This window comes from Glycine max, chromosome 18, assembly GCF_000004515.6.
Source record: "Glycine max cultivar Williams 82 chromosome 18, Glycine_max_v4.0, whole genome shotgun sequence".
NCBI lineage: Eukaryota > Viridiplantae > Streptophyta > Magnoliopsida > Fabales > Fabaceae > Glycine > Glycine max.
Window position 1 is genome coordinate 53,147,255 of NC_038254.2, and position 14,657 is coordinate 53,161,911.

The following is a 14,657-nucleotide window of genomic DNA, read 5'->3' on the forward strand; positions in this document are numbered from 1 at the left end:
AAATATAATAATTAGTGGCGCCCAATAAAAATTTTCAAAGACATTAATTCAGCATATATATAATTCAGCATAAACGAAAACCTCAAAAGTTTGGAGCACTCTCAAACACAAATCTCTACAATAACCAAAGAGGTGAAGAAGGCTTGTACAATTTTCTCAATTGCACAGATACTTTATAAAAGTAGGGGAAGAAGAGAAATTAAGCTTTTATCAACATCAACATGGCACATGTATTTAAAAATACTTATCATGCAGATAGCAAATACATATCTATACCTAATCAAAGGATATTCTAAAAAAGATACAAATATTTAAATTTGACAAAAAAGACTTTTGCGACTCCAAATAAGTTTTCTAAGGAATTGAAAGAAAAATCTTAAAATTTAGAGAGGTTGTGACAATTCTTGCACATTTCCAGAATGCATCAGAGACTGCAATATTGTGGACATACTACCAACATAAAAGCTGAGTTCTTAGCTATCTGAAATGGGGTATTCATCACGCTTGGAACAAATTAAAGGCTTTCACAATGAGAGACTCTCTAATTCTTTTCACCCATTTGCTGCTAGCATTGCATCTATATATTTAAGTCCTTGCTTTCTAGCTACCAGTGGGATGCCCTTATATTCACACTCTCAGGGAAGCGAATTTTTGTGCCCAAAAACTATCCAAGATGCATGGTTGCATCTTCTGTCCTACTGAGGTTGTTTTTTTGTTTAGAAGCAGATGCCATTGGCACTGTCTTCCAGAGGTTGCAATTTGCTTCTTTTTATTTTCATCAATGATAAAAAGAAAAAAGAAAAAAAGAATGCAAATGCAAGAAATGAGTGAAGAAGTAAAGCAAGTTTCAACTTTTGTAACCTAATAGTTAATTTATGAGGAAGAGAGAGATATATTCCTTCTTCTTGGCATTGTACCGGTGCTAGAGAAAAAGAAGATCAAACAGAAATTACACTTTTCTTTTTCACTGTATTGATTTCAGATATGTACATCTTATTAAATACTAGTACTTTTTAAGTATGATTAGACATTAATATTTTGCTTCCTATATTTTTATTTTTTTGCAACAATATGAATAAAGTATTATACAAACTTAATAAATACAATTTATTTTGCATTTAACAAATGTTGCAACATTTTTTTTTCTGCCTTTGAAACAATACATGACCAACTTTTATTTTTCACATAATTATTGTTTTATAATGATTGTACTTTGGTTTAATTTCTATTATGAGAAGATATATGCATTATATATAAAATAATGGGTCAAAATTAAAATTTTCTTCCTCTATGTTTAATTTAGATTTAAATGTTTTTTTTATACTTTTTCTTCCATTCAATTTAGTCCTTTGCATTATTATTATCATTACAACATTTTAATTTTGAATTAGAATTTTCTTTCTCCATACTTTCCCCGCTTTACCATCAAACTATTATTCAAAATTCTGAAATTGACCAGCTCGAAACCTCTGTAGCCAGTTGTAATACGCGCTTGTTGTAATATGCTCCTTTGCAGCCAACTCATCCGTAACTTTATTATTCATTTTAGACACCTAATAATTATAGTAAAGACATCATTACCTACCATTTTTTTTTTTGGATACTTACCAGTTAATTCTCTTAATAACTTCATTCTCCCACCATCAATCATCATTATCTTGAACTCGTATCCACGTCATCTAAATTAACAAAAGTTAAAAGATAGAGCAAAGTTAGCAGATAATGTTTGATATGAAAAAAAATAATTTGACTAAACTACAATAATTTTGGTCTCTTTTGTTTTTTATCTGTAATTTTTGTCTTCATAATTTTTTCATATTTTATTTTCCACATTTTAAAAAATATGTAATTTTAATTCAATCATCAATTATATATACATATATTTATTTTTTTATATTTTAATTGATTTAAAATTATTTTTTAATGATACCTTAAATAATTTATTAGATCTAGGATACAATTTAAAAAATAAACATATACAAATTTAATGGTTGAACCAAATGGATTTTTTAAATTGTGAGATTAAAGTTGGGAACAAAATCACGATAAAAAATTAAAAGGGACTAAAATTGTTATTTAACCAAAAAGTTAGACACGTACAGAATTAAATTGAATTGAAAAAAATTTAGGAAAAATATTGACATGAAGAATCAAAGTGGAAACGAAATAGACTTAGAAGATTCAAATTGTAATTTTATCTGATGAAATGTTTTGTATCCTTTTTATGTATTATAAGGTTATTTTCTAATTGATAATTAAAGAGTGATCTTTCAAAGTGTAAAGACTAAGAAAAATATTATCTCATCCAATATTTTTTTTACTTAATTACACATTTTACATCTTTAATTTCACAATTTTATGCATTTTACTTGTAAGGGATTTTTTTTTTCTTGTGTACACCCTTGGGGTTATTACCACAACTTGTGCCTAGAATGTCCTCTTGAATTTCCAACTTTCCATTACCAATTAACCTCTTCACCACGCTTCACAGTCTTCAACAGAATGCTGGAGAACATCCACATGTGATCATTGGCAAGTCATATTAGGGTTGTCCAGGGAAGTCCATGAGTTGCTAACTATATTAGACGGATTTCAAGAACGACGAAAGATCCAAAGAGCAACCCATATTAGGTCATTGTTGTTGCTTGATTAGGCGATTTTGTGACGATTAGGAAGAGTAGTAATTATAGTTTGAACATGTGTAGGTGCATAAGTCTTTGGTACTTGAATATTGTTCTCTTGGGGAGATCTTTTAGCTTTGTAGATAGCTTACTTCTCATACCTTTTTCTTAGGTAGATACTTTTCTTAAAGCCATCATATACATTATTTACTGATAATTTTTCTGTTTTCATTGTGGCCCCTTAATCCTTTCTCTTGTAATCAAATCGATGAAGTCTCCATATGAGGCATCAACCTAACACAAGGAGTCTCCAATGTACCTAAGAAGTACGAACATAGTTTGGATAAGTTTAAATTATGGTGTGATTCGACTTAATTGCGTCACCAGTACACTCCACCTTCTGCGAATTTTCCTATTAAAGCTTCCACATTTCTTTTCTGCATTAAATTAATTCTTTAAGTGTTCCCAAATTGGAGCCACATCTATGTTGAACCAATATTTACCCATGTCTATTAGGGCATTCTAACATTAATTCTCAGAATGATCAAAGTGAATGCACCGTTTCAGAGCAAGTCCTATCAATCTCTCCTCAAAGAGGTTGATAAGGAAGGTAATACTAAGAGGCATGAGACACTCAAATAAAGCAAATAGATACTAAAATGAGAGAAATTCACACATTATGTATGTATAAGACTACATTAATGAAATGATTAGCATTACACGTAACAAAAAGATGTATTTTCTTTTATGTATCACAACATTAGAATTTCAAAGTTAAAGTTAAATATATTTGACTTGAGGAAGTTTTGGAAGGAGTAATCTCTTTCGAAGTTTTCTAATTAAGTAGTGAGTGAGGAAAAAATGCATTGAGAAGACTTTTTTTTTTCTTTGAAAGGCTAAACTGTGATTTTTATAAACAACTTTCTTTTCACACAAGATGTGTCAAAGGAACACATTAATTTGTGGAGAACATCGTCAATCCTAAGAACGAACCAATGTTACAATGAACCTCTAATTTTTTTACCATATCGCCTTCTATACACAGTAGGTCTTCAAATGCTGGAGCAGATTCATGATCCCATCAAACCTATTAAAGTTCGGGACCTTAAAATACTTAAGAGAATATAGTTGCCCCAATGGGGAACAACTCTTCCATTTTGATGAGTGATCCATAAACACTCATGATATACTTTGCATGGCCTTTAATCTTATCTTGTTATTAGCCATATATATAATAAGCTATATATTATGCATGCACTTTAATGTAATTATCACGATTTTGAGTGATCCATTGTAAGCATCCACACGTTAATATATATATATATATATATATATATATATATATATATATATATATATATATAACATGTCCATTTGGTCATAACCATCTGCAGTAAAGAATTGTCGAGGCAATGCAAATTATATATATGCTGAATTTCTTGGAATCCAGATGAGAATGATCATTGAAGAGCCTCAGTCAGGTAGCTCGCTTTATCCAACTGGTCAAGTCAATAGAAACCCTTCCATCCAACTGGTCAAGTCAATAGAAACCCTTCCCAAACCATGGTAAGTGGAATTTCGATCTCAATTGGAACTTGAATGTGGACACATTTCGACATTTTCATATATATATATATATATATATATATATATATATATATATATATATATATGTGTGTGTGTGTGTTTTGTTTATATATATATTTATTTTTTATTATAAGTATAATATCTTAAAATACACACTGATGTAATTTGCTAATACACTTGTATTAAAAAATAAGACTGTGTCCCTTAACAAATGTTTGTAAAATTTATTAACTTATTATATATATATATATATATATATATATATATATATATATATATATATATATACGATTTTGTACAAAATGAATATATCATTAATGTAAGCCAATAAGAAATTTAGGATACATCATATGCAATGTAAAAATTACTTTTGGACCCTCATTTGAGGTTGTTCCTTAGGCATTGTAACCAATCATGGTAAGTTTTTTATTCTTTTATCTGACATATATATATGCTTGAGAATTTTGTTGTGTATTATATTGTCAGAATGTGGACTATGAGTGCAAGGCAATAATTGCTTGATTTGTGTGCTTATATGTATTTATTAATGTCACCAGGTAATGGCGAGAAGTTGGGTTCAGATTGATCACATACAATGACTTCACCTCGGCAGGGAAGTTCTATTCATATATATTTTAAGTCATGAAAAATTAGACAATTATGAGAAATTTCCAAGAATTCATAAGCTTTTCAAATTACACTTAGTAGTTAATAATTTTGGACTTCGTACTCTAATGTGTGTTCAACGATTACCTTCGGTTTTAAAATTTGTAGACCGATTTCATGGCTAGCTTTGCTTTGATTATTGAATCTATTGGGAACCCTGGGCATCATTTGATTAAATTGATTAATCAAGCTGATTAATCAAGCACTTTTTCCATAATTTTTTTATTGAATGAAAGTTTATTCGTAAACATGATTGTGCATCATATGAAATAAGATAGAAGAGGTTTTTTCCGTCTATGATTATAAATATCTATTATGGAAAATATTCTAATTTTATTTGGAAATATTTATAACTCAAGCATTAGTTATTAAATGCATAGTGAAATAAGTTATCATATTTCCATTATCCTAATGATAATAGTTAAATAATCAACAATGAAAAAGTTTTAATTGAAATCATGATGGATGTAAATTTGATTTCTAAAATTAAATGATACATTTTCTAAAAAAATCTGTTAATTTTTTATTTCTTAACTATTGCATTAAGGGACAACGATTAGAAGAAAAAAAAATACAGTTGTAAGGTTATGATTGACTCAATTTTTTTTACTTAAAAATTACTTTGAAGTTTAAAATAAAAGCTTTAATAATAAAGTAGAACCTATTTGAAGTTAAATGTCCTTTTGTTGATATAGATATGCACCGTGGCCTCATGTAAATAAAAAAAACCCATTGACCTGATTGATCTAAGTCAAGTCTCTTAATTATGAATGACAAATATTACACGGAGATATGTACGGATACACATGCCCCCCTTCACCCTACTTTTTTTTTATGAAATTGATTTTGGTAGAAGTAGAAATTATTCCTCCTTGCTTCAACTCTATCATGATTTTTATGCATCATAATTCTACCATGATTTTGAAAATAATTCAAACATACAAAAATGAATTGAAATCAAAATTGACTCACATCACCATGATTTTGGAAACTATTCAAACACACACTCAAACATCTCATACCTCGTCTTCAAACATCTCACTTTCTTTACTACAAGCATTGCATTGTTCTTCCTTGTCCTCCATGGTCTTCTCCATGTGAATTTTCATGCCATCATTATTTCTTCGATAACAACATTTTTTTTTTACATGTCACAAATTTAACGAAAATAAATTTTTGTTATATATCTTGTCAATTGTTAACAAGATTGTTGTGTAACCAAGGGAATAAATACCAAGAAGATCTACACCAACGGATCATGAGCAATCACATATGTGAACTTGACACCACAATTTAACCTAAAACCTTAAGACTCAAGATTATGGATTTTCTCTTCATTTATATGACGCTAAACTTTTTTATTTCTACTCGATATGAGATTTCACCTCACACTTATACTTCAATAATCTCCCCTCAAGTGTCAGTCTCTTCCACATAGTAGTCTTTTTCTCGAGCTAAATTCATTTTATTCCACAAGTATCCAATAATGGCTCTTAGAGCTTAATTGTGCCTACCTCAGCTCGTCTAGCATTGTCGCTAACATATTCTAGTATCTTGTACCATCGCAACACCTACGAGACCCGCTGCTTGGCCTCCATGTATGGATCACCCATCAAGGAGACTTTCAATACAAGGGATCTTCATACCCATGGATTCGTTGTCACCACCATCTTACTCATTTAAGCCATCATCAAGGCTTCTAACATAAACACAACAGTCATACTCACATCGCATGTAACCAATCCGAAGAATGTAGGAATCAAACCATTTATACCATTCTTTGGAGACTATTTCAATCCATACAAAAACTTCTTCAACTTACAAACCAACCAACTCAGTCCACCTTTACTGAACCCCTCTAGCTGCTTCATGTAAATTTCTTCCTGTAGATCACCATGAAGAAAGATTATCTTCACATTCATCTGCTCCAAGTGCATGTCACGACAGGCTACCAAGGCTAACATCGTCTTGATAAAGGTGTCTCACGACTAGGGAGAAAACCTCATCATAATCAATCTCCTTCTATTGTCCATATCCCTTTGCTACTAAGCGAGCCTTGAACTTTTCCCTTCCTTTTTAATAATACTGGAGGTTTCCTCTTGTAAACCCATTTGCATCCTACGACTCTCTTGCACATAGAAAGCTCAACTAGCTCCCATGTCTAATTTTTCTAAAGACTTCATCTCCTCCACCATAACACCCATCCATTTGTCTTTCTTCAAGCTATTCATAGCCTCTTGAAAGGTATAAAGATCTACAACACTAGTCAAAAGTGCAAAAGCTGTCAATTTAGTCAATTCTTCAAACCAATATCAGACAACGGGTTTAATGGTGTGATGATCTCTATCATTGACAAGATTGTACTTCTGATGTTGTCCACCTAGACCCAGATCTAGGCTCAGGTCTGGGTGTCGCCTCAGGTCTTGGACTGCATGCTTTTACGCTCTCAAGAATCACCAACAGGTGCTCTAGGTCCACCTAAATCCCCATGGAGTTAGGGGAAGCTCCATCAGATATTGGCATAGTTGTATCAACTATCTTTGGCAACATGGATTGTTCATCAAACACTGCATCCTTGTTGATCACAATCTTCTTAGAAACCGGATACCAAAACTTGAACCCTTTCACACCTTTGGAATAACCTACGAAAATACACTTGTTTGACTTTGGGTCGAGTTTAGATCTCATCACTAGAAATATGCACAAAAGCATAACACCCAAATATTTTCAAATCATAAAAATCAACAGGGTTACCTGTCCAAACTTCCCCTACAACTTTCTCATCTAATGATGCTCGTGGTGATTGATTGAGTAGGTAGCATGCCATATTCACTGCTGAGAATGTTTCCTACAGTCTATTGTGCTTTCATCACAGTCAACGCCCCTTTACACACTCTGAGGGTATCCTTATCTCCATTACTTCTGCAACTAAAACCATTAGCATGTAAGGTACCAAGTGAGATCAAATTTTTCCTTAATTTAGGGATATGTCAAACATCACACGACGTTCTCACTCCACCATCATCCATAGCAATATGTAATTGTCTCATTACCAGACGTTTTGTTGTTACCCATACAGTCACTGTCAAAATTGTCGGACCTGTATGTAGTGAACCACTCCCTGTTGGGAGTCATATGGTAATAATATCTAGAATCAAGAATCCATGCATCTGTCAACTGACTACATGAACCAGAGAGAACATCTCTCTCATTGTAGTAGACATCTCCTTTAGTGTAGTAGTCTAAATCATCAGTCTCTGCCACATTTGCTAAGCGAGACGTTCTTTAACCAGATTTCTTCAACTCTAGGCAATCCTTTTTGAAATGCCCCTTCTAGTTGCATTTGTAGCACTCCATTGTTTTCTTGTGTTCTTTGGACTTGGACTTCTTCCTCTGTTTATCACCAAAACTCTTGTCTTGTGTCCTTTCACATTCATGCTTCCCCTTCACATACAAACCATCGCCTTGCAAACTCTCCACTGCATTTTGTCTCCGTTTAGAGTGAGACATAAGTGCAGCCTATATTAACTTCAGACTGATTGAGTCTTTCTCGTATGTTAAGGTTGTCACCAAATGTTCATAAGAAGAAAGCAAAGAACACAACAGAATACATGTTTTATCCTCATCCTCAAACTTTACATCCGGCCTTGCTAGTCATTGTTAATCTGATTGAAGGCATTCACATGTTGTTGGAGATCTGAACCCTTTTGCATCTTCAACTAATTTACGTTTCAAATACAATTTGTTCGTCAATGATTTCGACATATATTGACTCTCCAATTTCTTCTATACCTCCCCCGGAGACATCAACTTCATCACGTGATAGAGAACTTCATCTGCCAAACATAAGCGTATGGTTGTTGTAGCCTTCTTTTGCAACTCCTCCAAATTCAAAGCCTCCATATTATTAGGCTTTGATTTGTGCAACGCCTTTAGAAGACCTTGTTGAGCCTAATCCTTAACTCGCTTTTACCACAATCCAAAATTTCCAGTTTCATCGAACTTTCCCACTTCGAATTTGGCCTTAGAGTTAAGCGCCATCTGATACCAATTGTTAGCAATAGCAACCAGAATTCTAAAAGGTATAAGAGAAATCACACATATACACAAATACAAGAGATTTAACGAGGTTTGAGAAGTATGCCTATGTCCTCGGGAGCAAAGCAACTATTTCTATTTCTTATTCATAAACAATAAGATTACATCACAATATATAATATTACACATTGTGGACTTTACCCACACCCCAACCCACTTTATAACCCAACAACGGGTGGCCTTTATGCTTTACTCTATCATTTTGTTCAGCCCATAAAATATGAGTCATGTACAACAATCTCCACCTTGGCGAATATTTAGTCTCGTGGAAGATAAATAATAAATCCACCTTGGTCTCCTAGGTTGGAGGTCCTGTCATGTCTAGCACTTGGCAACATTCAACAAATCCAAGCAATGCTTGAACTTGTCAGTTGTGATCGCCTTGGTTAACATATCAGCTGCATTATCTAAAGTGTGAACCTTCCTGAACAAAATCTGACCAGATGTCATCAACTCCTTGATCTTGTGGAACCTCACATCAATATGCTTAGTTTTAGCATAATACACCTGATTTTTTGTCAAGTCAAAAGCACTCTGGCTATCACAATGCAACTGAACTCCACCTTGCTTGATGCCCAACTCCTTCACTAGCCCTACTAACCACAGCTTCCTTGCTAGCCTCTGCTACCGCCATATGCTCTGTTTCAATTGCTGACATTGCCACACAAGATTAAATAATGGATTTCCAACAAATAGACCCACTTACAAGAGACTGTCATCCAGATCACCAGCATGGTCAAAATCCACATATCCTACAACTGAAAGATCACCTTGCTGACTACCAAATATAATATCATGACCTGTTCCCTTTAGTACCTCAAGATCCAGACTTCACTTACAGCATGTGTCAAATCCGGTCTAGTATGCATCATAACATACATCAAGCAATCAACAGCATTAGCATAGGGAACCTTTGACATGTACTCCAACTCAACATCTATCTTCAAACATTGATCTATAGAAAGCTTAAAATGTTTTGCCAATGGAGTACTCACAGGCTTCGCATTGTTCATGTTGAACTTGTCTAGCACCTTCTCAACATAACCTTGTTGTGAGAGCCATAACCGTTTGGATTTCTTTTTCAAGTGAATCTCCATCCCTTGAATTTTCTTGGGGACCCAAGTCCTTCATGTCAAACTCTTTGTTCAACAATGATTTCAACTCATTCACATCACACAAATGGTTACCAACAATCAATATATCATCAACATATAGTAACGAAAAAATAAAAGGTTGAGCACCAGGCAAGACCCATAAACTAGAGTCTTAAAGTTTTGGATTAAAATGTGATATCATTTCACTTCTATAGTTGTTCATGACCCATTGATGTAAATCTCTCAAATATTTATCCCCCTCAATTTCTCAAAAATTGGTATGAAAGTCGATACTTCGACTTGGTGACCGACTCAGACGAGTAAAATGGTAGTGAAAGATCCATGGACATGAAAAGTCTTCCTCATGAGTGAGCTCATGCATGAAGACCAAGCAACAAATCTTGCAAGTGTTGTGGCGGTGCAAAGTACCAAAGTATGTTGGCAGCAATGGTCAAATGAATCAGGATAGCCACGATTAAATTCTAAAGGTCATCATTGGATACTCGCTCAAGGAAGAGACTATCATGTGGAAGAGACTCACACTTGAATGAGATATTATTAAGGTACAAGTGTGACACAAAGTCCTACATCAGAGCACTATATAAGTGAAAAGAAAACTCATAAACTTGAGCTTTAAGATTTTAGGTTAAGATATGGTGTCAAATGCACTTATATGGTTGTTCATGACTCATTGGTCTAAATCCCCCCGATATTTACCCCCTCAATTTTCCAACATTGATATCAGAGTCGATAGTTCGACTTGGTGACTGACTCAGACAAATAAGATGGTGGCAGTAGATCCTTGGCCAGGGAATTCTTTGTATCGGAAGTTTTCCTAACGGTGGATCCAAACAACTTGTTCTGTGAGTGGAGCGGTGATGCAAGTATCTAGAGCATGTGGATAATGGCCACCATGAAAATACTCATGAATAAAAATGATTTCTGCTTGAGGAAGAGGCTACCATGTAAAAAAGACTCACACTTGTGAGGAAGATTGTTGGAGTGCAAGTGTGAAGTAAAATCTCATATCGTGTAAGAATGAGAAGGTTGAGAATCATATAAGTAAGAACAAGACCCATAAACCTAAACCTTAAGGTTTTGAATTAAAGGGTAGTGTCATATTCACTTATATGATTGCTCATGATTCATAGGTGTAAATATCTCCGATTTATCCTCCTCGGTTACACAACAAAGATACACGGTAAAAAAATGAAGGTGGAAAGATCAAACAAGAGTGTGAATATCATATCACCTAAAAAAAATTTAAGAGTTAGACCGAAACTATAGCAACCCAATTATATATTGTGTCATGTTAAGCACCCAGTCAATTATAACTTATATTGCATGAAATGTAACTTAACCTAAAGCCATTCATGGTTTTTACGCATGGCCTATTATTATCCACAATTACTTAGAACATCGAGACAAATTATTGTTGGGTTGCTATAGTTTCTTTTGCATGGCCTAAATCCAAATTCTAAAATGGTATAACTCAAACCTTATCTGACCACTAGTTATCAGGTGGTTATTGATGTTCAGTTTTGCAACTTACACTCAAAAATTCCTATGCTTGACATGAGGGAAAAGGATTAGAGATCTCACATGGACTAGTGATATAGTCAAGATAATATATATAAATAGAAGACAATCCTCATCCTATGAACTAACTTTTGGATTGAGTTAGAATCGAACCCAAATTCTATGATGACAATAGAGAATAAATGAAAATCAAGTTACTGGTCTCCAAATATGATATTGGTTTGCAGAAGCAATTCCAATCATGTTCTAAAAATTGTTTCCTTGTCATTTGTGATTGAATCTGTTTGTAAACATCAAAGCATGTGTTCTCTCTTTTTAGAGAAGTTATAAAGAAACAAAGATAAATAGCAGAGTCGGACTTCTGTTCAAAGACCAATTATTGACAAAGCAAGACAAAGCATTTATTCAATTGTCACAAAGCCAATAAGTACTCATTTTATTCAGCCTTTAGTCTAACTGTGTCAGGTAAAATGTAAGCTTAGTTCACTACAAACTGAAAAAAAAGGCAGATATAAATTAGTTAAATAAAATAAAGAAATATAGAAGCCAATAAGGCAATAACCTCCACTCCTACGAGAGTCCTCAAGTTCGGGAGCTTCAAACAGATCTAACTGACTTCCAGAGCTTGACCCACTCTTCCATGGCTTCAGCAGCCGCCGAAAACATAGGATCAACCTTCCCCAGTTGCTCCTTCACTGTTTTGGCCATCTCGACCACGCAATCCTCTGCTGTAGTTGCTGATTGAGGTAACCTTAATGACTGAAAGAAAGGAACAACATCCTCCATCAATTTCACCCCTTCCCATTCTTTCTTCAAGCTTTGTATCGCATCACCCCTTTCTGTTCTCCAAACATAAGGTAACCCACTTTTCACACCAAGACCTAGGTGATCACATATAACTTTCACACACATTCCACACCATATATCTTCCATAGTTTCCCACCTCAATTTCCCTTCCCCTGCAAGCCTCAAAGCTGGGACTAATGCTGGACCAACAACTTCACGGTTAAAGGCAATGTTGATTCCACTCACAGGCACCATGGCTCTCGAAGGAACAGTCACAACTGCATCAACATATCGCAAATTCCTCTGTCCAGGCTTGAGAGCTTGTGTTGGAGCATCAAGGTCGGCCAGATTGAGCCATAACCCACATGACAGAGCACAATCAACCCCACTTCGCAGGCTGAATGGGTACCCGCGAACAAAATCTGCACCCTTACAGAATGGATCATACAGAGTATTAAAGAAGAAAGGGGTGGCAGGAGTCTGAAGGTTCACAATATGCTGAGCCACAGCATCCACCAGTATCCCTAAATTATCTTTTGCAGGAACACAATCATCATCAATGCAGACAACATACTTTTTCCGTGAAATTAGGAAGCCAAAATATCTACAAGAGTAGCCAGAGAAGCGAACAGAAGTGGAAGAACCCACCACTCGCTCAATCTCAGACTTTGTATACACATCCACACTGAACCCTTCAGGAATTCGGAGTTCCTCCTTGAGATCAGGATCTTTTATTATTATCAGGTGAAAACGGGAGAAAATTGGCTTCCATTCATTCATAAAAGTTGTAAGATCAGAGTGCAGTGCACCAATCACAATGTCCACTTCATTTTCGTTGATAACTGCTTGAGACATCTTGCAAGGTACAGAATACAGACTATCCCACAAACTAATAGTCTGGTTTTGCCTCAGAACACCCTGCACATAGATATTCAAAGGTCAGAAAACAAACCTTTGCCACTACAGGAACAGCTACTGTAAGGTATTAGATAAAATCTTAAAATAACTCACTGGTAGGAAGCACAGGGGTCAAAATATGTTGGATATTGAGTGCCTGAACAAATGAGAGGACTTCATCCTTACCAGTTGCTATAAAAAGTCTCAGAACTTTCTCAGTCAGCTTCCCAGCCTTCAATATTCTCTGTCCATGAAAATTAAGTAATGCAATGAGGATGCTGAACGATAGTGAGAATAAAATAAAACTTCAGGGTAGAACGCAAGAACCATCACTCATAATAATATATAGACGACAAAAGGATTGAAACCAGATCCATAATATTTGACATTCCCATCCCCAATTAATTATGAAACACGTGTCTCAAATTCCACAAAAAAACTTGTGAAAAAGCCTCACTCGTTTGATGCAGTTAAGAAGTAAGAACCAAATCAACATTTACAGCAACAGGGATAAACAATTTTCAAGATTCGATATCCCAAACAAGAAAGCAGAAAGTAAAAGAAAATCTGATTCTAGGAAATCCTCAACCAACCCTCCTCCCCAAAAAAGACCAAACAACATAACTATATCAATTCAATCTTGTACCAGTGAGAATTGAGATTTGTTTCATAATTTTGCTTAGCATGAGTCCTCGGGATTTTCAAGAAGTACAAAACTTATATGCAATTCCTTATGTACTTTCGGTATTGTTCTCTAATCAGAATTGGAATCTCACCTCAACAATTCATGTAGCAATGCTTTCTATAAACCAACAGCATAGGGCGATAAAATGAAACTAAGATTTTGATAGGAGAACATTGCTTAAAGAACTACATCTAAGTTTCTTTTTTTTTCTTTCCTTTCAAAAAATGATAAGAAAACAAAGGCAAAAGAGTTTGCAGCTGCAGAACCTTTCAATGATACGAGTGCAACAACATAAATTTACGAGCAAGCCTTGATTTTTAAGGGAGATCTAGAGAAGAGATGTTAATAAAAGCAAAAGGGCATGTCGCAATCAATCAGAAGAATCAAGAAGAAAAAGAAGGTATGCAAGTACAACCTTAGTTAACTACTAAGTACAAGAGAGAAAAAAAAAAAAGAGAAGTAGTGGTACTCGTACCAAAAAGAGGTCGAGGAGGATGTGATCAGGGATATGGGAGAGATCGGAGATGTCGGGGAGATTAAGGACGGCAGAGTCAATGGTGAGAGACAAGAGCGATGGCGGAGTTTTTGTTCTCATTCATTCACCTCACTCATCCCTAAACAATAATAATAAAGAAGCTAAAGGCTACTATTGCGCCCCCTCTCTCTCGCTGATTAAAGAATTGG

The 14,657-nt window shown here is 34.6% G+C and overlaps 1 protein-coding gene across 1 annotated transcript; it reads right to left on the reverse strand.

Moving 5' to 3' along the window:
- Positions 1–12,014: 12,014 nt before the first annotated feature.
- Positions 12,015–14,533, reverse strand: LOC100797033 (probable UDP-arabinopyranose mutase 5). Its single transcript, XM_006602774.3, has 3 exons — positions 14,449–14,533; positions 13,475–13,532; positions 12,015–13,309 (listed from the first exon to the last, which is right to left on the reverse strand). Exon 3 carries the CDS (start codon positions 13,244–13,246, stop codon positions 12,203–12,205), a length of 1,044 nt encoding a protein of 347 aa, XP_006602837.1. The 5' UTR covers positions 13,247–13,309; positions 13,475–13,532; positions 14,449–14,533; the 3' UTR covers positions 12,015–12,202.
- Between the last annotated feature and the right edge of the window lie 124 nt (positions 14,534–14,657).

Coding starts and splice junctions, on each gene's coding strand:
- LOC100797033 (XM_006602774.3), bottom strand. CDS start 13,246: ATGTCTCAAGCAGTTATCAACGAAAATGAAGTGGACATTGTGATTGGT.